General features: G+C 40.3%; 2 protein-coding genes across 3 annotated transcripts in view; one reads left to right on the top strand and one right to left on the bottom strand.

The window, feature by feature from the left end:
• zgc:154058 (Transmembrane protein 150A-like) overlaps positions 1-5,735 on the top strand; it is an 86,646-nt gene extending 80,911 nt beyond the window's left edge. The window contains exon 7 of the mRNA XM_056470308.1: positions 1,547-5,735. Coding sequence (XP_056326283.1) covers positions 1,547-1,791 — 245 coding nt within the window. The 3' untranslated portion in view covers positions 1,792-5,735. The remainder of the gene's footprint in view (positions 1-1,546) is intronic.
• Positions 5,736-6,024: 289 nt separating this feature from the next.
• Positions 6,025-14,732, bottom strand: mat1a (methionine adenosyltransferase I, alpha). 2 transcript variants are annotated; one of them, XM_056470306.1, is made up of 9 exons: positions 14,360-14,732; positions 13,023-13,100; positions 12,624-12,746; positions 12,416-12,528; positions 12,190-12,333; positions 11,178-11,396; positions 8,215-8,397; positions 7,930-8,063; positions 6,025-7,233 (listed from the first exon to the last, which is right to left on the bottom strand). In XM_056470306.1, the coding sequence occupies exons 1-9, from the start codon at positions 14,433-14,435 to the stop codon at positions 7,131-7,133; spliced, it is 1,173 nt and encodes a 390-aa protein (XP_056326281.1). In that variant the 5' UTR covers positions 14,436-14,732; the 3' UTR covers positions 6,025-7,130. The 2 variants fall into 2 exon arrangements, with proteins under 2 accessions (XP_056326281.1, XP_056326282.1); XM_056470307.1 differs by lacking the exon at positions 6,025-7,233 and having other exon boundaries at positions 7,926-8,063.
• Between the last annotated feature and the right edge of the window lie 9,186 nt (positions 14,733-23,918).

Below are 23,918 nucleotides of genomic sequence, written 5' to 3'. Positions count from 1 at the left end.
GAGCAAAAAACGTCTCGTGCACACGGGCCTTAACAAATACAAATACTGCATGCTTGAACACCTAATTACCACTTAAGAAATTAACAATATACAAAACCACAATATAAAAAAAAAATGGATAGTTGGCACAATTTATGAATTCAGGTCCTACTAGAGCAGGCATGCAATTTCTTACTTTGTTCCCTCATTTTAAGTAAGTCATGTACACGATTTTGAAAATTCATTTCTAAATTCTATTACTAAATCTTGTATAGTAAAGTACACTGTCAATAAATTAATTTCATATTTTGCATGCATGATTGGCCTAGAACATAGGTCTGAAACTTGATTCCTGGAGGCCCACAGCTCTGCACCGTTTTGCTCTAACCCTAATCAAACACAGCTGATCCAACTAATCAAGGTGTTCAAGACTACTCAAGACTATTAAGCAGGTGTGAGTTGGAGGTGGTTGGAGCTAAACTGTGCAGAGCTGCTGCCCTTTAGCAATTGAGGTTGAGACCATTGCCCTTGAAAAACGGCAAGATTTAGTAAAGCAATGAAATGAATTATGACATTTTGCTCATGCTTTAGTAAGGAATCGAGGAAATTAATAAATAAAGTATGCCCACAATTTGTTGTGTTTTCTTGCGAGTCGTGTGCGAGACACCTAAATATTGTAATTAGGCTTTATGATTGATCTTCATTATTAGTGCTTAGAAAAAGTGCTAACATTTTTAAGGAAAGAAAAATCTGTGTAATTATATGTGTTTATTTTCTTTACAGCAAAATCATATATTCTCTCATATTCTTCCGTTTCTCAGAGCACCAAAACCAATATCAAAGTTAACTTTTTGTGTCTGCTAACTATAATTCATTCATTCATTCATTCATTTTCTTTTCAGGTTAGTCCCTTTATTAATCTGGAGTCGCCACAGCGGAATGAACCGCCAACCGACCCAGCATATGTTTTATGCAAGCAGCGACCATCTTTCTTTGAGGCGATTGTGCTAACCACTGCGCCACCATGATGCCTGCCAACTATAATGATAAATGTCAATTATTTCAAATATTATACACTGATTCTACATTTTTTTGTAAAAATGCAGTTATAACCTAATTGCAAACCTGCAAAGTAAAATAATTCAACATGTTTACTCCATTGATGTTACAATAAGATGTTTTATTTAAAATTACATTCATAACTAAGCACTTTCACATGGAATCTTAGTTTTTTCTTATTAAAAATAATATTAACATATAAATAATTCATTTAGTAATTAAATTTGTGTTTCTTGATTGCCTGACGTAATTTTAATCGACAGTCGAAGTCAGTTATAACATCAAATAAATAAATGATTAACATAGCTTAATAATAATTTAGCTGCTTTAATCTGTTATTTTGCCATGTGGTCAGCTCATGTGATCATCTCACACATTCCCAGGATGTTTGAATTTCCTCATTATGCTTTTCTTTCTCAGAGTTTCTGCATGTTCTTCCTGTAATAAAAACAGGCCTGAGCATGATTTTACAGTGTTCATTATAATTCCTTGACGAAACTTTCCTCAGGTGGGGTGTTTTTTGTCCAGGAGAGTTTTATCCTGCAACATGCTTCAGCCATATTCGAGTGGGTCTTCTGTGTCATTATTATGCTGTTCTATGGCACATTCGCTTTTGAATTCGCCGGGATATCTAGTGACACCATGATGGTGCTGGCCCGAGGACAATCTCTACCCTCCGTAAGCCGAGACCACAAAATGGAGTCTCTAAGTGGAGCCAATCAGCACCAACCAGAGAGTCTGTCCATATTATAACCCCGAGCTCTTTCAACACTAGAAGAAAAACACTTCAACCGCAGAGGGAAAGTAACAGAAACTGGTTTACCTTTGCCAAAGAATCCAGCTCTGATTTTGCACATTTTGGAGAGACTTCTACACTCTCTGGGGACCTTTTGAATCTAACATCTTCCATGCTGGGAAAAACAAAAGTCATCGCCTGGATGTTTTGGAGTGTCTCATAGAACTCATGGGATTTCGAAGTGGATAAATTAAGAACTACTAGTTGGCTAAACTTTCTGGTGAAACCAGAGGAACGCTACATCAGTTGCTTAACAAAACCCCAACACTAAAGCATTCTAACATGGTGCCTTAACAAATGTTATAGTGCCAATTCCAGACCATTCAAGACAATGAATCCAAAAATGCTGTTTTCTGTGCCTTTGTATTTTTGTTTGTTTGTTTTGTCCAAAGGTAGATATGGTTTAATCATATAATGCTTTGTCTGTCCGTCTGTTAACTGATCAAAGTGTTTCATTTTGCCTTAATCACCATATGCTGTCTGAAACCTCTTGTTCAAGAGATTGTCATTACCATTGTGCCTTATACCAAAAACCAAATACAGCTATTTAATAGACATATACGTCAACAGTCTAAATCTGAAAACTGCCTTGAATATACAAGGCATGTATATTTTCATATGCATTGTAAAGAGCAAAGCTGAACGAGATCAGCAAAAACCTCTCGTGAAACAGGCGTATAAGCTTATTATCACGTTAAGTCGCCAGTAATTGGTGACATTCCAGAAGTCATGTTAGAGGCAATGAGTATTGCTGTACATTGTGACCAAATGTAACTAAGAAGAGGGTTAGTTTGTGCTGAGGTCTTTGTGATTGTTCCCTCCTTCTGTCAATGCAGGAACTGTCATGTGTTGTGTTTGAGTTGGTTACAAGGAAGCGTAGCAATGATAGCTGCCCTCTTAGAGAGTGGCTAGTTTATGCGTTCACACAAAAGGTCTTTGTGGACTGTTTTTTGCAGACAAAATGACATGCAGCAGGACTGCTAGTTCATAACTGTTTTTGTTTGTTTTGAAAATAACAGATGAAGCTTGGTTTACAGCGGTCATATGTTTTCATACTACCAACATAGCAAAACAATCGAATTGTTTTTCAATCATTATCACGGGAGTTTAGTCATTTCATTTGTCAGGATAAGAGCCATATTGATGCTTATCACCGTCTAATGCTACCTGTGCTGTCCTGAAAATATCTTCCATTATCTGTGCTCAGGAAGATCTGTTTCTTGCTTTCATAAAACTTATTTCTATGCTCATGACTGTGTTAATCCACCACACTTAAAGGGTTCAACCAAAAATGAAAAATCTGATATTAGTTACACACACTTGTGTTGTTTCAATCTCAAGAGATGTTTCAAGAAATATTCATTATTCTTTGTAACACAAATTGAGATATTTTAGATGAAATTCGAGAGCCCACTCATCCCCATAGAATGCAATGGTCCAGAAATGGAACAAAGAACATTGTCAAAATTGTTTTCAAGGGTTCACACTTAGTCTTAGGTCTCAGGGGACATGGAATGATACAAGGTTGACTAATTAACAACAGAATTAGAATTTTCGGGTAAACTTATACATTACGTCAAATCTTCTTAAAGGATTTTAAATATTATCTTGAGAAAAAAAAAACATAGTTTGTTTTTTTCTCATTTAAACCAATCTTTAATGTGCCTCTAAAATATTCCTAACATTGTCAAAATTTTGTCAAAAGTTAGCAGATTTGGCATGCTGTCCCGGGAGAAAACACTGAGCTCGGAGATAAGCGATGAGCATGTAAGAGGGTACGAGATCAGGTCGTTCTCGAGAGCTTCCCTAATTTTCCTTGAATATCAAGGGCAGCCCTAGAGGAATAGGCCGCCAACCACACCAGCGCATACCCACGCGGTAAAAGCTCAGTACTAAAGTACTTGTTTACTGTTCCTATTGGTTTATTTAATGGTAAAGTTAGATGGGATATTTATGTTGAGTTCGGAATGATCCGATTGGCTTGCTAATAATTACGGATAAGGGACCGACCATGATCAATCATGCTCCTCTTAAAATTAGTTTGTGAAACTTCCCTTTTGGTGCACAAAATTGTTCACGGAGATTCATATGTTTACATTTGAACCTCTGAAATGACGTAAAATGTTTTAACAATGTTTTTGGTTGCTTTTCTGGTCTTTGAACATGTCTGGACCCTTGCTGTCTTTGGAGAAGAGAGCTGTCTAATCTCATCTAAAATTACTTAATTTGTGTTCCAAAGATAACCGAAGGTCTCTGGGGACTGGAATGATACAAGGTTGACTAATTAACAACAGAATTAGAATTTTCGGGTGAACTTATACATTAAGTCATATCTTCTTAAAGTAACTTAAATAATATCTTGAGAAAAAAAACATAGTTTGTTTTTTTTCTCATTTAAACCAATCTTTAATGTGCCTCTAAAATATTCCTAATATTGCTTGAAGAAACAGTTTATCTAAAGATAAAAACAAATCACCGTTTACCCTCATGTTGTTTCAAAACTAAATGATATTTTTTCCCCTGTGGATATAAAATGGAGAAATGTAAAGATGTTTCATATAATTGGGCAGCTCAATTGTGCACTGGGCAGTTCTACAATTGTAGTGGATAAAATACAGATGAACCTTTCCGTTGGCTGAATTTATCAAATCTAATTTCCATTGCTTTTAGATTTAAGCACTGCAGAATAAATTGTGATTTTTCTCTAAATAATTCAGTTTTGTTGTTTCCTCTTTTAAAACAAGGATTCAAAAGAAATAGAACGTAACACTTCCTGCACTACAGCAAACGTGTGTGTGTTTTTGGTGCTTATTGTTAAAGACTTTGGCCGGATAAATGAAAGCAAACCATTTTTGACATAAAAAACCCTATAGTCTACATTTACTAAAGGAATAAAATAAAAGCAATAGTGAAGAAATGATACTTTTGTATTAAAGACTTCATCACATTTGCTGGAGTTTCCTTTTCAGATGCATTTTTTGGAGTAAATAAATGAATTGTGAAATGTGAAGTAAGGATTTTAGTCAGTTTTCTTGCATTTGCATTATTTAACACCCCCCCAAAATGTCTTAACTAAATGGTTCACTATAAAAATAAAAATTTACACAATTTACTCACCTAGAAATGATTGCAAACCTTAATGAGCTTAATTTGTTGTTCTTGTTGAACACCAAAGAAATTTTGGAAAATGTTGGAAACTGGATATCCATAGTAGAAAAAATGCTGCAGAAGTCAGTGGCTGCTAAAATGGTTATTAAAATTAAGTGGTTTAAGTGAATTGCTTTTTGTTAGTCATTATGGAAATGAGTTGCTGCTTTTGTGTTTTTAATTTTTGTGCCAAAAGATCTACTCCCATTGGTGCTTTAATGGAGTTCCACTCTCCTAATTAAACCCTAACCCTAAACCCTAATTATCCATGTTCTGTAAATCTGGCCTATAGTTACAATGAACTGGATTTTAAAATTAACAAGCCAGTGCATTCTTAAATGCTTGCTTTCATTGTCATTTTTTGTTCAATAGGGAAAAAATACGCCAATGTGAAGGTGGTTAGAACATTAGAGATTTGTCATTTTAAGTATTTCTTTGAAATACAGTCCGTTGAGTCCATTTTCCCTGTCACCTTTTGCCTAGACTGGTGTTCCTCCATGTATTATCTACTAGTTTGCTTAAACCTGGGCTCTTGACAGTCAATAGCTGTAAACCTGCTGCAAACCTGCTGACATTCAACAAGACTCACATCAGCCTTTAATGTCATACCAGAAAGCAAAAATACCTTCATGTGCCTTTGTTTCAACCAAAGACAGAATCAATGATTGGAGAAATGTATTTGTTTGGCAGGATGTGTTTGATTGTGCTGTAAATTTGCCTTAAAATGTATGGAAATAAAGCAGAATCAAACTCATCACTCCGTGTGCACTGAACTTTGCTTAAGTCAAGTCATGTTGACTTGTCACACAGCTCCTGCTACTCACCATGGACTTTGAGTTTACTCAAATACATTGAATTTGCTTATTCTTCTTTGACTCATCAGGTGTTTCTTAACTATTGGTGACCTGTTACAAAATCTGATAGCCTACATGTTTTTTAAATTCATTGTAATGTGCAATTTAACAGTTTGATTGTCGTATCAACCAATAAATGAGTCGTTATTTTGTGTCTAAAGACATCCATACTGACAGCTGACAAATATAAAGAATTTTCCACACTTTAATTATTCACAATTATTTACACGTCAGATCTTAAATTCAGTCTTAAAGACAAAAGTTGAAAATCTGCAAGAAGTATAGGATGGTTTACAGTGTTTTTGAAGGATTAATACCGATGTTTAACCTACAGAAGTCAACAAATGCAATTACACGGTGGCTTCCATGCCCACATGAAATGGTGCGCAACTAAATCTGGCTTTGTTCAAAACCAAAGTACATTCACACATACACACATGCTCACTCTCCAGTGGTGACAATTAATATAAGAACAGAACAGGATCTGTATGTACACAACAATATTCTCATAATAACATACCTCTTTCATTATCCAACATTAATGAGATGATACAGTCAAAACAAGGCATAAACAAGTAATGTTTGTGCAAGAAATAGGCACACAAATTAGACCTTTTAAGACTGTAAGTATATGATGAGAGGAATATGGTTCTCAGATAGAACCTATAAAACCTAAAGCTTCAGTGGTCCGCAATATCATGTGTATGTCTCCTCAAAACACACTCACAAATTATAAAGTCGCCTATAGGCATAGTAAACTGTGTTTTAAAAGCTGAAATGTGTCTCTGAGCCGCCAGTGTCACCCAAAATATTGCTAATTATTTCTGCGCTTTCCCCGAATACCATTAGGCCTGCTCCATCTAGCGTTGATTAAAAAACCCGCCAAAAACTCGCGCCAAGTTCAACCAGTGTAGCTGCTGTGACAGTTTTTTTTTTTAAGTCCCCACGTAGTCACAATACTTTGCCTTTATTTAAGGTAAGTAAATTATAAAATCATTAGGCCTACATTAAAACTGTCTCTATATGCTTATCTAGCATAGGACAACGAGAATTAAAGAAAAATGACGCGCTTCTGCTTTAAGGAATGATCGCTCGTCATGCGTGTTGACGTGGTGACGCACTGTTTTGAGGGATCGTGCAGGTTTCTAAACAAAAGATTGAATTCAATTTCTTAATCATGAAATTTACAGTATATCCATCTAATTTATTATATTGTGTATGCGAGAAGAGAACAAAGGGGTGGAGGAGCACTGAAGTGGCTGAATGAGTGAAGGTAGGGCTCGCAACTTCTCGCTTTAAACCTTGAGGGTTTTGGCCATCTCCCAGGGGAACTCTGACCTCCCGAAATGACCATAGCAGGCGGTGTTCTGGTAGAATGGCCTCTTGAGGTTCAGATCCCTGTCAGGGGAAAGTGAGTTTGTTAGTTTTCACCTTACAGCCTGATTCCTGAACCAAAATGCACATAGTTTAGTAAACTCTGCGACTAATCTATGCGCATGTAGTAATTACATGAATATACAATGATTGCATATGGAATTGAATTCATTTAAAACACAAGACGCTTAAATCAATGTAGTACCGTTAGTTAGTTACAGTAAGACTACATTGATGGTAGTGGAACTCCCCCTGGAGGATATATTGGGTATTGTTAAGAGTATTGTTTAATTTTATCATTATTATTTATATTATGTTATCACTTAATAATGTGTCATGTTATCAGATTAAACAATTCATATTATAAAACCATATTATAAAAGTAGCCTACAATGTACTCAAATTTTTATTTTTTTATTTATTTTTAGATTGTGTGAGTGAATGTCTAAACTACTAATGTTATTATTATTATTGGGGATTTATATTGAATCAAAGGAACCATAATTCTTCATTTTTACTTAATACGAAAGTTGGTTTTATTTTGCACTTTTAACATCTTAATCATTGATTGGAGTTTTTTTTTTCATCCTTTTTAAGTTTTCGGTTTTATATTAATCAGTGATGTGACATCACATGTCCCTGATTGGTCATCAACAAACAAAAACATTTTCCTGAATTTGAAGAACATAAAAAGAACATATTATCTTATTAATTGATTACCTAACAATGACACCTGGTCGGAGGTCAAAGTTCTTGTTGACAATATGTAGCAACTCCTTCTCTGTTTTTTCCGATGAGCCGTAGGTGAAGAGGGAGATTGAGAGTGGGTGGGCGACTCCAATGGCGTAAGACACCTACACAGCAAATATATTATTCATGACCCTTACCAGAAACCAATTCCAGTTTAACCAAGTCAGATAAAATTGGACAATAATTTGGTGTGTTGCTTGGGTCAGCATTTTTGTCTAGACACAAGTCAATGCCTCATAGTAACTTTTGTCTGACCTGAACCAGCACTCTTCTGCACAGTTTGGACTTCACCAGAGACTTGGCTACCCAGCGTGCAGCATAGGCAGCAGAACGATCCACCTTAGTGTAGTCCTTTCCAGAGAAAGCGCCACCACCATGAGCTCCCCATCCACCATATGTGTCCACAATAATCTTCCTTCCCGTAACACCAGCATCTCCCTGGAAAAAAAGAGATTATTTTACTCTTTAAATCAATAGTGATACTGGTAAATTGAAATCAATGCACTTCTGAGTTAAATATTTCCAACCAGCTGATAAATATGTTTAGGTGATGTAATTAGACAGTGGCATAAAAAAACTGGAGTGAAACGTCCAAAAGAAACTTTATCGAACTTCCAATGACTATGCACAAGTAAAATGAATGATTAATTCTGTTAAATGTTAAAAGGATGACTTAATTAATATTGCAAACTCCCTGCCCTAGTTCCCAAATCTGTTCCCTGATGCCACAGTCACACTAGAGTTTGAGCATGCAAAATCCTGTCGTAGTCACTGCGAAAAGATGCAGGATTAAACAAAGATATTAAATAAAGAGAGTGATTGGTTTATATTTAAATTTTCTGTACAAAGAGGTCATGTTCAATTGGTCTCACGCGATCACGTGATGTGATTTTGCAGGTCAGAGTTCACCAAGCTTGAACATTGCAGCCCAGCGAACTGCGAAACTTGTCGCACAACCTTGCGTTTCCGGTCTGTAGCCTTAGCTTGTGCATGAATGGAAGTCTATGAGGCGAAAAGTGCAGTGTGACCGCGGGTTGAGGTCCACAGTCCTACAGGGTACAGTTTCAACACAGTTAACACACCTGAACAAGCTAATCAAATTCTTTTTAGACAATAATCAAGAATTATTAGTCAGTTACCGGCAAATGGGTTTAATTAAAACTAGCATTTTATTGTTTAAGCTATATAATTTTATGTTATTTTTATGAGCAAATATTTCCCACCTTTTTCGTGGTCTTTCTGTGTCTACAAAAGACCTTCTAAATCTCTGGTTATGCTACCAGAAAATATTGGATTCAATCTCTTCGTCAATTTGTGTTCTTTTAATTAGGACATGTTTTGTATTTCTGCTTTATAAGCCTCATTGATCTGAGCACATGCATCTCATTTTTAAAATGAAGAAAAAAAATGTTAGGTAACACTTTATTTTGATGGTCAATTTGAGTATTAGTAGACTGTCTGCTTAATATCTGTTGATACTGCTCCTTTAACAGACATTAACTGACTATAAGAAACTTTTCAAGTACATGTCAACTTACACTAACTCTAACCCCAACCCTAACCCCAACAGTCTACTTATAATCTAATGAGAATTAGTTGAGTTGTAGATGAAATGTAACTTAAATTCTACAAAAAGACCATCAAAATAAAGTATGACTTTTTTTTAGGATAATGGTGTCAATATGAATAAATTCAGTCAAAATAAATTGACTGAGTGGTTAGCAAGGTTGCCTCACAGCAAGACGGTGACTATTTCAAGTCCCTGCTGGACCAGGAGGCCTTTCTGTGTGCAGTTTGCTTTTTTTTTCTCTGTGTCTTGCCTGGGATTTCTCCAGGTGCTCTGGTTTCCCCCACACTCCAAAGGCATTCAGTATAGGTTATTTGGATAAACTAAATTGACCATAGTGAATGTGTGAATGTGAGATTGTGTGTGTATGTGTTTCCCAGCACTAAGGGTTCTTTTCTCAGTGCTGAGTTGCGGCAGGAAGGGATTTGCCTGTAAAACATACGCCAGAGTATTTGACGCTGTGGTGACCCCTGATAAAGCGGGGAATAAGCCGAAGTAAAGTGAGCAAGTAAATAAACTGCACTGTTCATCCCACTATTGTGTTTTAATGTTTAAACAGGAAATTAGTACAAAATGGCAAAAAGTCACACTTTTTTTCTGGTGTTGCTAGTCAAAAATTACTGGCCTACAAAAAATTTGCTTATGAACGTCACATTATGTTCTCTTCCAATTACAGTATGATTGTTTTTGTGTTTATTTGTTGAACTTATTGATTGTAGCTGATAATAGCTCATTGATCTGAACTTATACTGGTCAAAAATGACCATTGTCAAAAGTTTTGGGACATCTGCCTGTACATGCATATCCTAATATATAGGTCAAATATGGAGTGTATAGGAGTGTGTTTAGTGGACTGCATCTGACACTTTTCATTGTACTTGGTTATGCAAGGCTTGGATGCAGCTGCTTGGCCGTGGAAACCCATTTCATGAAGCTCTCTATGGACTATTCCTGAGCTAATCTGAAGGACATGCTCTGTTTGGAGGTCTCTAGCTATTGAATCTGAAGAAATTTGGCAGCCTATCATGCACTGGCCATGCTGTTCTAAAATTGCTTCCACTTTGTTATAATATCATAAAGAGTTGACTGTGGAATACTTAATACTGGGGAAATATCATGAATGGACATTGCCATGGAAGTTATTGGAACACCCAAATTCACTGAACTGAATTTGTATTTTCTAGCGGTTGAGTCTACATGGGTTGTATACTTGGGATTGAGGGCACGTGAGATAGAACATTACAATTTCAGACATCATTAGAAATGGCTGCTCCCTCAAATAGTCCACTATACACTGCGAGAGAATTTGTGAATGGGAGTGAAGCGCAACTGATGTGGGTAGGTCATGTGATGATGACAAAATGGCGGATGTAGTACATCCAAATTCCATTCATCTTACTCGCATTCATACTGTATAGAACGTACTTTTCTAACAGTCGAGTAGTACTTTAAATTCAAATGCAGTACCTACTGAGTAGTAGGGGATTTCGGATGCAGGATTAAGGATTACTTCAGGATTAAGTGAAAATTACAGGCAGGTGATTTTGATTAGAAATGGAGCTAAAATTGCCCACTCCTTGGTTTGGTTGCCTCTACACTGTTCTTGTTTACATGTAATTGTCCATGTGGTTTATAGAGAGAATGAGCTTACCTGAGGTCCTCCAATGACAAAGCGTCCACTGGGCTGAAGATGATAGACTGTCTTATCATCAAGATATTTGGCTGGCACAACAGCTTTGATGACCTTCTCCTTCAGAATACGCTGCTGCTCCTCCAGTGAAATGTTGTCATCATGTTGGACGGAGATGACAACTGTGTGGACACGCAAAGGAATCACAGCACCATTCTCCTGTTTGTAGTGCACAGTGACCTGGAGTTGTGGAAAACATGCAGAGGAACACATCTGAAGTGAAGTGAGCCTTTGTCAAGTATTGTTTTAAATATATTAAAATTATCAGAACCCATCTAATTGCACACACACATTTTGAGTGAGAAATGAAAGCACATGCACACAGATGAGCATACACCTGGAGAAGTGGGCAGCTATTGCTTTGCTATTGCTCACTCCTTCAGGGAGCAACTAGGGGTTAGGTGACTTACTCAGGGGCACCACAGCTGTCAGGACTGGGGATCAAACTTGCAACCTTCAGGTTACAAGTCCAAATCACTAACTATTAGGCCACATCTGCAGTCAATGTTTCAATCTGTGTGTACACCATGGGGATTGTGAAGACATTTCCTGCTGTATGGTCTGAAAATATCAGAACTCTAAAATAGATCTGGGGTTTCAGCTTCCTGAGAGCTGCCCAGCTTGAGTTGCTGGCATACTCTTGAGATTGACGGGTGCACAGCCGTGTCCTCGGTCCCACTGTGAAAAAAGTGAGGGCCAGGGGCCCTGGATGTCACGCTTGGGGTCATTTTTTTACAAGCATTAAAAGACCGCCTCATGGTCACTGTCTTGCTCAATAGTCGTCACACCTATTGGCCAATGTACTGGTTCAATGAACAGTCGGCTGATAAGATAGCTTGGTCAATGTCAGTCAGGGGCTCTGAACCTGCACACTGTGGCTTAATACTCACAATCAAATGTGTAGGAATAGCTTAAACATTTTTTTCTTCTAAACATCATGTTTTGATTTTGATTTCACTCTTATACTGCTGACCTGAGTCTTTGAGTCCGGGCGAAGCCATGGGATGGTGCCGTCCCGCCGCAGCTCAGCCATTTTTGAATTGAGTTTGTGAGCAAGGACAATGGTGAGTGGCATGCACTCTTCTGTCTCATCAGTGGCATAGCCAAACATGAGCCCCTAAAACACAACGGAAATCCAATATGAACAGGTTGATCACAAATAACCTGTTTGAACATTTTAAGTTCCTTTGTGTACAGACCTGATCTCCAGCTCCAATATCTTCCTCATGCCTGTCAACATGGACACCCTGAGCTATATCAGGAGACTGCTGCTCGAGAGCTACCAGCACATTGCAAGTTTTATAGTCGAAACCTAAACAGGGAAGATAAAAGAGTAAAAAGGGGAAAAATTGGTTGATAGATTTAATGGATGGTGCATCGAAAAACAAAATATGTATCGATCCTGACCTTTTTCAGAGTTGTCATAACCAATATGTTTAATGGTGTCTCGCACAATCTTCTGGTAGTCCACATTGGCCCGAGATGTGATCTCACCACAAAGAAGTACCATACCAGTCTTGCAGACAGTCTCTGATGATTAGAACAACAATAATTAGCCAAAGGACCAACGATAAAAAGAAATGATCACTGTGTAACCCATTGCTAGACTGAATTTGGAAATGGAGATGTTATTCATTTGAATGCTGTTAAACTTTACTGATAGAAAATGCTAAAAATGGTCACTCGATAACCGAGTGAAGATTGACCAACTGCTGGACTGTGGACTTTCAAATATATCAACGTCACGTTTATACAGAAAAAAACCTTAACGTGTTTATTTTGTTTGCGATTAGACTGTTCACTCACCACATGCCACTTTAGCATCTGGGTCCTGCTTTAAGTGTGCGTCAAGAACTGCATCACTGATTTGGTCACAGATTTTATCTGTAAACAAAAGCACACTATTATAAAACAAAGTTATGTAAGGACTGATTAAGGTTAAAGTGTATGATTCAGTTAAGTTTAAGAGTTTCAATGCCTCCCCTATAGTGAAGACTCACTAAATCTGACACAGGAAACTCAACAAAGCCAATCCACAGATGAGCAGCTGGAGGACAATGCCAGTGGTCCTGTCCTTTCAGAATCATTCACTCACTCTATATTTGGCCTGCTAGCTGAGGCAACTGTTTAGATGAGTTACATCAGAAACTACAATGTCAAAAGTAACGTCTCAGGTAATAATATGAAACAAACAAGTCAGATCACTTTAGTCTGGACTATTTCAGAATAGATTTTCTTGGACTTTCACATACACACTTATTGATTGATCTGTTGAAATATGCACTGATCAGAGATGATTAGTGAAACTCAACATTTTTTTTTCCGAGTGAACCAGACATGTTAGTTTGCAGTGTTGCAAAATTTGTCTAGGAGGAAACCAGACTGGATTATCCACTTAGAGTTATTATAAGTCATTAAGAGTTATTAAGTTTCGCTGTAAAGCAGCTTTGAAAAAATGTATTGTGAAAACCAACATGTACATCATATTGACTTGGCATTTCAGAAGTGCAGCACTTTGGCCTTGTAGCATGACATGAGAGAACCGCAATATGGTTGATAAGAAATGCACAGTCTGGCAAGTTCCCACATGAGGCAGAAAAAAACCTACTGAAGCAAAATTTGTTGGCATACAACTACGCCACTTGACTCACTAGATGGCAATGGGCCAGTGTCATAATCAAATAACTTGTTATTATCAGTAAGTTCATCATGAAATAAATTGAATAGTAAATATGTACCTGAGAAAAGCCTCCCAATGAAACATTGTCATTTAACACCTTCTTTAAAAGTCATGACCCCTAACTGACTATTTTTGTCTACTACGCTTTCACTCAATGAAATACCAGCTGAGCACATGGTACTGTGGAAGTATTGTTCGTCAAAATGTGAATGAACCCTATTGAACTGTTGCTAAACCACAATAACCAGCTTACTTCTACATGACCCATTGCTTAACCAGCTTACCACTTCAGTATGCTCCAATGACTTGTCGAGAGAGGTAAATTAGTCTAACAGTGTCTTTAGGCTTTTCTTAATGCAAGTAAATATAGGTACAGAGTTATTAAACGGTGGAACTGTTGTAAATGGCACACACTACCAAATTTTAGAGAAGTTAACGTAAAAAATGCATGATTGAAAATCACCTGGATGCCCTTCTCCCACAGACTCTGATGTGAACATGAAGGATCCGTCGTCATGAACATCATTCAGTCCTTCCATGTTTGCCAGCAACTGAACAGATCTTGAAAATCAGCAGTGCAAAAAAAAATTGTATTAGGGGTTAATTTTCCTCCAACCGTGGATGTGAAAGGTCAGGTATGCAGAGCTCCTTATAGTCCCGAGGGTATAGAAGAAAGAAAGACAGAAAGAAAGAGAGGTATGCAGGCAGATCATAGACTATATAGCACACAACCTCGTCTCGAAGCACGTTTGCCCCTTTATATGGCAAAAAGAAAACACACACACTATGCTTTACTCACTCTCTCACTCACAAACATACATACATACACACACGTGTCATGTGAACGAGTGGGGCAGACCATTCCAGGGGGTGTTGTTTGGGGGGAGGAGATTCAAACTTTCAAAAACTCTCTGTTAACCCTTTGTGCACTCTGCTCTGTCATAGTAAATCTTGTGGAGAAGTTATGACAACTTAATTTCAAAGTTATGACAAGCAGTATCAAATCAGAAAAGGTGTTGTGAAGTCTACTATAGAGTAGTGATTGAGTGATATGATATATGCTAGCAAAAACAATGCGGGGGATTTGGTTGTATAATAAATGCATTGCAAAACTCTTGCAAACATTGTGGTTTAATATATACCAATTCAGATCAGTTTCAAGACATGCCTTGAGGTGATCTTTGTTTAATTTTGAACTATCTGAGCTTAGACTGTGCTTATAATGTCTTTTCCATCTTCACTCAAAAATTATCTTTGCTGCTTGTTCAAACTACTTATTTAATATGAGTTAAGGGTTTTATTGGGCCAACTTAATTTTTTATGTTAAATCCTCTTTAATTCCCAATTTCTGTTGGGACAACATAAAGAAATTGTGTGGAATCCTGCATTTTTACAGTGTTCTAGGTGTGTCATGATATGCAGTTCTTTCAGTTGTACTTTCAAGAGTTCACACTCAGCTGAGGATTGATTATAAAGCTTGTTTGGCATGTTGTCCCGGGAGAGAGCCCTGAGCACATAAGATCCTCGAGCCCGGGGTTCCCTCCCGTTTGCAGGGCGAGAGGGCAGTTTGAGCTCAGGTAGATCTCGAGAACTCCCCTGCTGTAGTAGCTAATGAACAGATAGTGATTGCTCTTAGAGATAACTACTTACTAGGTGCATGTCTATGTTGCCGATTTGGATTAGTCAATTAACTTAAGTTGCATGTTTTTGGACGGTGGGAGGAAACCGGGGAACCCAGGGGAAACCCACGCAAGCACGGGGAAAATGTGTAAACTCTGCACAGAAATGTCGGCTGGCTTGGTAAGGACAAGAACCAGTGACGTTCTTGCTCTGAGGCAGCATTGCTAACCACTGGGCCACCATGGCACCCATCTAGGAAAGGAGGTGTAGGGATGGATGGGGGGATTCTTCAAAACGAAGATGGCTGTTATTTGGAACCTAGGGTATCTATAGTGGCTTAGGAATCGTCTGATTGGTGAATCATAAATTGAATAATATGGTACCAGCCACAAGCAATCATAAGCACGTGATCCTCTCGAAATTAATTTATAAATAAACCTTACTTAAGGCACCTTGTTGCAATAATATGGTAAAGTCTTGACCAAATAAACCTAGAAAGAGTCACTGCATTATTCCAGAATCAAATGGAATATTGGAATAGATTCATTCTTATATTGTCATGGATTGGTCAGGCTCTCACGACCCCCACTCACGAAGATCACCATCACCTGACTTCTAATGAGCACACAGCTGCATCACATTCACGAGCACCAGATAAAAGCACAGCACTCCAGTCGCTCATTGTCCGGGCTCGTCTCGACGAAAGCGGACAACTGAGCGACCACTCAGCGTAGTCATCCTCAGCTAAAACAAACGATTTACTTACCTGTTCTCTTTGTATTCCTCCTAGTCTTCCTGGTCCTCCCGAATCGTCCTGTCTTCCAGTCCTTCCAAGTCTGTGTCATCCTCTGTCAGCTGTATCTGGTGTGTGCTGTCCATCCTCGTGTATTCCTGTTACCCAGCCACGGAGGAAAAGACCCCAACATCATTCCTGATCCTCCTGGCTATCCTTCATGTGCTCCTTGTTGTCATTTAATAAACACCCTAACGTTTCCTTACCTCTGTCTCCTGTCCGCTTCATAACAGAAGCCCGGACCCATAACGACGACAACATGAGCACCCCCGATCACCTTCAAGAGCTGGTGGACCAGTTGAAGCGGATTCTACAGCCACCAGCTCCACTTTCCAACGCACCACCAGCACCGAGCACTTCCGCCTCCACAGTTTCTTCTTCGGCCCTTCCTTCCAGTCCCATGGCCCGACCAGCGCCCTACTCAGGCGGAGCGGGGGAGTGCAATGGTTTTCTGTTACAATGTTCCCTCATATTCGAAATGCAACCTTCTCTATATCCCACAGATAAGTCGAAGATCGCCTACATCGTATCTCTACTCTCTGGACCTGCACTTAAATGGGCTGAGACGATCTGGAACCAAGCCGGGCCGGTCATGAATTCCATCACTACCTTCACGGAGTATTTCAAAGAGGTGTTTGGACGTTCTGATGGGGAAGTAGCCGCTGGAGAGCAGCTGTATCATCTAAAGCAAGGTACTCTATCTACACAGGAATATGCTCTCCGGTTTCGCACTCTAGCAGCTGCAAGTGGATGGAATGAGAGATCGTTGTTGACCACGTACCGGCTCGGCTTGGAACCCACTCTCCGAATCCAACTGGCCACATTAGATGATACAATGGGTCTGGAGAGATTCATCCAACATTCTCTCCGATGTTCCGATCGTCTCCGTTCCTATCAACAGGACACCATCACCCCCTCGTCTGCACTCCTCCAATCGCCTGAGTCAACAGCCTCTCCAGAACCAGAACCCATGATAATAGAGTCTGGAAGACTGACATCAGCGGAACGACAGAGGAGGCTGACCCGGGGTCTGTGTCTATACTGCGGTGTCAGTGGACACACCCGTATGGAGTGTCCCCTTCGTCCCATTCGGACTTCAGTGAGTGTATTCAGTACGAATATTGAACAATGTAAACCACTTACTACCACCGTACAAATAACTACTGCCTCTATTTCTCTCCTTGTCACAGCCCTCATCGACTCCGGGTCAGCAGGGAACTTCATCTCCCAATCCCTCTGTCGTCAACTCCACCTCCGTACTGAGGCGTCCTCGCATATATACCAGATACAACCGATAACCCAGTGCACTCGATCTTCGACCCGTATCCATCGACAATGCGAAGACATCCTTCTTCAAGTGGGGTTGTTACATCAAGAGAGGATTCAATTTCTGGTTCTGGAGGGTGCAAATATGGACATCATTCTAGGGCGCCCGTGGCTGGTGAAGCACGATCCCATCATCTCTTGGGGCACAGGAGAGATAAAGAAATGGGGATCTGGATGTACACCTGCCTGTTTTCCAAATCTCCCTCTTCAAGGTCGGAACCCCATTTCTTTGTTTGCAACATCGGTCGAGAGCCCTCCTGAGAAGCAGTCTATCCACATTCCTAAGGAGTACAGCTCCTTTCATGATGTCTTCTGCCCCAAGAGAGCTTCCCAGCTACCGCCGCATCGGCCATGGGACTGCGCGATCGACCTAGTTCCAGATGCCCAGTTGCCAAGAGGTAGGATCTACCCGCTCTCGCTTCCAGAGAATCAGGCAATGGAAGATTACATAAGGGAGGCTCTGAGTCAGGGGTACATACGTCACTCAAAATCACCAGCCGCCTCAAGCTTCTTCTTTGTGGCCAAGAAGGACGGAGGGCTGCGTCCATGCATCGACTACAGGGTCCTAAATAACGGTACAGTAAAATACCGATATCCCCTTCCTCTGGTACCAGCCGCTTTGGAACAGCTCCGAGAAGCTAAAGTCTTCACTAAATTGGACCTCCGCAGCGCGTATAATCTGATAAGAATACGTGAGGGGGACCAATGGAAGACAGCATTCGTGACCCCTACTGGCCACTATGAATATGAGGTCATGCCTTACGGTCTGGTCAACGCCCCCTCCGTATTCCAAAACTTCATTCATGAAGTCCTCCGGGAGTTTCTTCACCACTGTGTAATAGTGTACATAGATGACATCCTCATTTACTCCCGGAGTGAGGCCGAACATCGCCAACACGTTGCGGAGGTCCTACACACATTGAGAGAACATCACCTCTACCTCAAAGCGGAGAAATGCTCATTCCACCAGAAGTCGATTCATTTCTTGGGATACATCATTGACCAAACCGGTATACGTATGGATGGGAAGAAAATTGAGGCTGTTCTATCCTGGTCAGAACCCACTTCCATTAAGGAGCTCCAGAGGTTTCTTGGGTTTGCTAACTTTTATAGACGGTTTATCAAGGACTACAGCAGGATTACATCACCTCTCACTAATCTCCTCAAGGGTAAACCCAAAGGACTGGAGTGGACCAAAGAAGCAGCCGCAGCCTTCCGCATTCTTAAGAAGGAGTTCACAAGGGCCCCACTCCTGACTCATCCTGACCCAAATCTTCCTTTCGTGGTGGAAGTGGACGCATCCACCACCGGCGTCGGGGCAGTATTATCTCAACATCATGATACACCGCCCCGACTGCATCCCTGTGCCTATTTCTCTCGGAAGTTGAGCCCGGCGGAGCAGAATTACAGCATAGGAGACAGGGAGCTTCTAGCAATCAAGCTAGCCTTGGAGGAGTGGCGTCACTGGTTGGAGGGAGCCAAACATCCGTTCCAGGTGATCACAGATCACAAAAACCTCCAATACATCAAAGAGGCCAAGAGACTATGTCCACGTCAAGCCAGATGGTCACTTTTCTTCTCACGTTTTGATTTCTCCATTTCCTATCGTCCAGGACCCAAGAATCTAAGAGCAGACGCTCTCTCTCGTTTACACGAGCATCACGATCATGAAGAACTCCCAACGAAGATTCTTCCCGAACACATCTCCATTTGTCCGATCACCTGGAACGCTCCTCCAGTCGTTGCCACTCCGGAAGCCCCTGCTCCGCCGGGATGCCCTCCTCATCGGCAGTTCATACCACCTGAACACCGGGTAGATCTGATCCACTCCTTACATACCTCGCTAGGCACTGGACATCCAGGGATCAACAATACTCTCTCGCTAGTATCCCAACGATTCTGGTGGCCAAACATGGCAAGGGATGTGAGGCAATATGTTCAGGGCTGTAAGGACTGTGCCCAATCCAAGAGCCCACGTCATCTACCCGCTGGAAAGCTCCATCCCTTGCCGATTCCGAACCGTCCCTGGTCACACCTAGGAGTGGACTTTATCACTGACCTCCCTTCGTCAGAAGGTAATACCTGTATTCTAGTCATAGTAGATAGATTCTCAAAGTTTGTCAAACTAATCCCTCTGAAAGGTCTTCCCACAGCCTTTGAAACTGCCGACAATATCTTTAATCAAGTCTTCAGGTCATTTGGTATTCCAGAAGATATTGTGTCGGACAGAGGTCCACAGTTCATCTCACGTCTATGGAAAGCCTTCTTCAAGCTCCTAGGTGTGGCCGTCAGCCTCTCTTCTGGATATCATCCCCAAACCAACGGGCAGACAGAGAGGAAGATTCAGGAGGTGGGACGGTTCCTGAGGACCTTCTGCAGTGGTCACCAGAACTCCTGGAGCCAGTATTTGGGCTGGGCAGAATATGCCCAAAATTCACTGCGGCAACCCTCCACCGGACTCACGCCATTCCAGTGCGTCCTGGGCTTCCAACCACCGCTCTTTCCCTGGGATGGCGAACCATCTGATGTCCCCGCAGTGGATCACTGGTTCCGGGAGAGCGAGAGAGTCTGGGACGAGGCTCATCAACATCTGCAGAGGGCAGTCCGTCGAAGCAAGGTAACCGCCGATAGGAGAAGGTCTGAAGAACCCAGATACACACCCGGACAAAAGGTGTGGCTATCCACCCGGGACATACGCATGCGACTGCCCTCTCGCAAGTTAAGTCCCCGATTTGTTGGTCCCTTCACCATCGTGGAACAGGTTAACCCCGTCACCTACAAACTACAATTACCCTCTCACTACCGTATTCACCCTACATTCCACGTATCACTCCTGAAACCCTATCACGATCCTGTTCTTCCCTCCACAGAGCCTGACCACGAAGAGGAACCCCCTCCTCCACTGCTCCTAGAAGAAGGAGCCGTCTACGCAGTGAAGGAGATCTTGCGTTCCCGACGTCGTGGTGGCCAGTTGGAGTACCTGGTGGACTGGGAAGGGTACGGCCCCGAAGAAAGGACATGGGTTCCCAGAGCTGATATTCTCGATCCTAGTCTCATGGTGGAGTTTCATGAGAGCCACCCTGAGTTCCCAGCGCCTAGAGGCAGAGGGAGACCACCACGGCGTCGGAGGTGTCGGCCCTCAGGAGCGGGCCCTGGGGAGGGGGGTACTGTCATGGATTGGTCAGGCTCTCACGACCCCCACTCACGAAGATCACCATCACCTGACTTCTAATGAGCACACAGCTGCATCACATTCACGAGCACCAGATAAAAGCACAGCACTCCAGTCGCTCATTGTCCGGGCTCGTCTCGACGAAAGCGGACAACTGAGCGACCACTCAGCGTAGTCATCCTCAGCTAAAACAAACGATTTACTTACCTGTTCTCTTTGTATTCCTCCTAGTCTTCCTGGTCCTCCCGAATCGTCCTGTCTTCCAGTCCTTCCAAGTCTGTGTCATCCTCTGTCAGCTGTATCTGGTGTGTGCTGTCCATCCTCGTGTATTCCTGTTACCCAGCCACGGAGGAAAAGACCCCAACATCATTCCTGATCCTCCTGGCTATCCTTCATGTGCTCCTTGTTGTCATTTAATAAACACCCTAACGTTTCCTTACCTCTGTCTCCTGTCCGCTTCATAACATATATATTGTATTTAGCTGATTAATTATTTGATCTGGAATGTGCTTTAATTGTTGAAGAATGTGCATGCCAATATATCTTTCAAAATACTCAAGGAACACTAATGCATTAGGTAATCTATCACTGAGAAAAGACAAGTGTAATAATGATTATTAGTTTATTGTCATTCAGTAAATGCTTACAATGCAACTTTCAGTACAGTAATTGCAGGGCTATCCCCTGAAATATTTTCATGTGCTGACAATGGTGACAGGGCAGGATTGTGATCTTAGTTACTTTGCAGTTCTTTAGGCACCCCCACACTGGATTAAACCTGAACAGAAAGATAAACTAAATCTGTAGGATCCTATAGAAATGACCTATTTAACTTCCCTGAACTGGCTGAACTATGACAGTGACACGGCAGCTGATTTTTTCGGGGTAGAATTCTGAGAGAACAGATACGTCAATTTCTTGTTGAACTCTTAACCTGAGGCATATGAGATGAGAGAACAATCAGATATGCGTCCATTGGCTATTTCTGAAGATTAACCAAACAGTTGAGGAAAGTTATTTCTAAATAAGTATCACTGAATTATGAAATTATTCAATACCATTGATTTTAACTATGAACTACACTCACAGATGAGCATGTGAAGCCACACTACATGGACTATGAACTTTCAGCTGTGAGTAGATAGGTGGTGAGGCTGTTCTGCAATGTCCCAATGATTTTGTCTGAAAACTCAACCAAACAGAATTAGATAACTGAATGGATGCAAACAGAGCTATAAATTGTCTATATTAAAGGGGTCATAACATGTGAAATCAAGTTCGCCTTGATCTTTTGATATATTTGAAGATGTTGTACTATTAAAACATCCCGCAAGTTTCAAAGCTTACAATCTTCTCCTCAGTATAAACAAAGCATTTATTTGATCAAGGTTTGACATCACAGGGGAACAAATACATACACAGCAAGGCCAGAGCAAGGCATTAACAAGGCTCTGCCCACTGCCATCCATTCAGTCAATCAGGAGCTGACACTTATATTTACAGAATGTGAGCATCAAAAGTAAATAGAACTTATTCAAGTTACTACTGCTGTCTACAGTGGATATTTACTGTATACAGATGCGGATTCAGTGGCAAATGTACTCCACTCACTTGAAGCTGCTGACAAAATGGACAAATTTTCCTTCAACCTGAAGCCACTACTTACATGTTTATATTTAGTCTTGTTCACAGTGATTGGCGAACTAAAATAATCAGTCCAATCAAATCACACATAGAACAAATGCCTTTGACTGAACTCAAGACATGTAGGCTTTATCAATGGAGCATACATGTACAATGTGGAAGCATAAAAGGTGTCCAAGACGATGCAAAATTGTTTCATATAATGACCGAGAGAATGTCTAGACTGTATGTCATTGATGAAGGATACCTCCTGCATGATGACTTCAATCCAGAAAGAGCCTAAAAAATAACTAAGTGCACTACAGAATGTTACGTTTTCAAATACATGCACAAATTGCATGTATTCTATCAGTGTTAGTCAGGGTCCAAATTGAATAACCTAAGCCAGTGGTTTTCAACGTGTGAGCCATGGCTACGACGGTATTGCATGGGGGCCCCTAAATTTTAGTAATAGAAATAACATTTTTAATCTATGTAAATATGTCAACCCAGGCTCATTCTGAAAACGTACCACAATATACAGTTGACGTCAGAATTATTAGCCCCGCTGTTTATTTTTTTCCCTAATTTCTGTTTAACAGAGATATTTTTTAAACACATTTCTAAACATAATAGTTTTATTAACTAATTTCTAATAACTGATTTATTATATCTTTACCTTGATGACAGTACATAATATTTTACAAGATATTTTTCAAGACATTTTTATACAGCTGAAAGTGACATTTAAAGGCTTAAATAGGTTAATTGGGTTAACAAGGCAGGTTAGGGTAATTAGGAAAGTTATTGTATATTGATGGTTTGTTCTGTAGACAATCGAAAAAATCTAGCTTTTTTAAAAGGGGCTAATAATTTTTACCTTAAAATGGATTTAAAAAAATTTAAAACTGCTTTTATTCTAGCCGAAATAAAACAAATAAGGCTTTCGCCAGAAAAATATTATCAGACATACTGTAAAAATTTTGCTCTGTTAAACATTATTTGGTAAATATTTAAAAAAGAAAAAAAATTCAGAGGGGGGGCTAATCATTTTAAATCTGACTGCAACTGTACATTGCTGGAGAGTCCCAAATACGTCGCAGGAGGTAAGTTTTTTTGCAGTTTTTACTTTCGTGAATCCACCCAAAACGGCTGTGTATGCTTTTTGAGATCTCAAATTTGCTGTTCTCATGTATAAAATGACCTGAGGCCGCTGTCGAATGAGTGACTGAATGACTGATTGACCGATCGGCTGACCATCCCTCCTCCTTCCCTAAACCCAACCAATAGTGTTTTCAAAAGCACCGATTGAGCCGCCCACCTGCTTCCCTATATCCAACCAACAGTTTTAAAAAGCTGTCCAGAAAAAGAAAAGCCCTCGTCTGATTTTTACCATGTTTTCAGATTTTACCACATTCTCACCCTGTTACTTGTTTATTAAAGTTTTTGGCTTTTGTTATTGTCTTACCTGCTTTCTGGAACTGTTCT

Source organism: Danio aesculapii, chromosome 13, assembly GCF_903798145.1.
Source record: "Danio aesculapii chromosome 13, fDanAes4.1, whole genome shotgun sequence".
NCBI classification, from domain to species: Eukaryota; Metazoa; Chordata; class Actinopteri; order Cypriniformes; family Danionidae; genus Danio; species Danio aesculapii.
The sequence above is the reverse complement of the archived record's forward strand: the minus strand, read 5'-3'. Positions and strand labels throughout refer to the sequence as shown.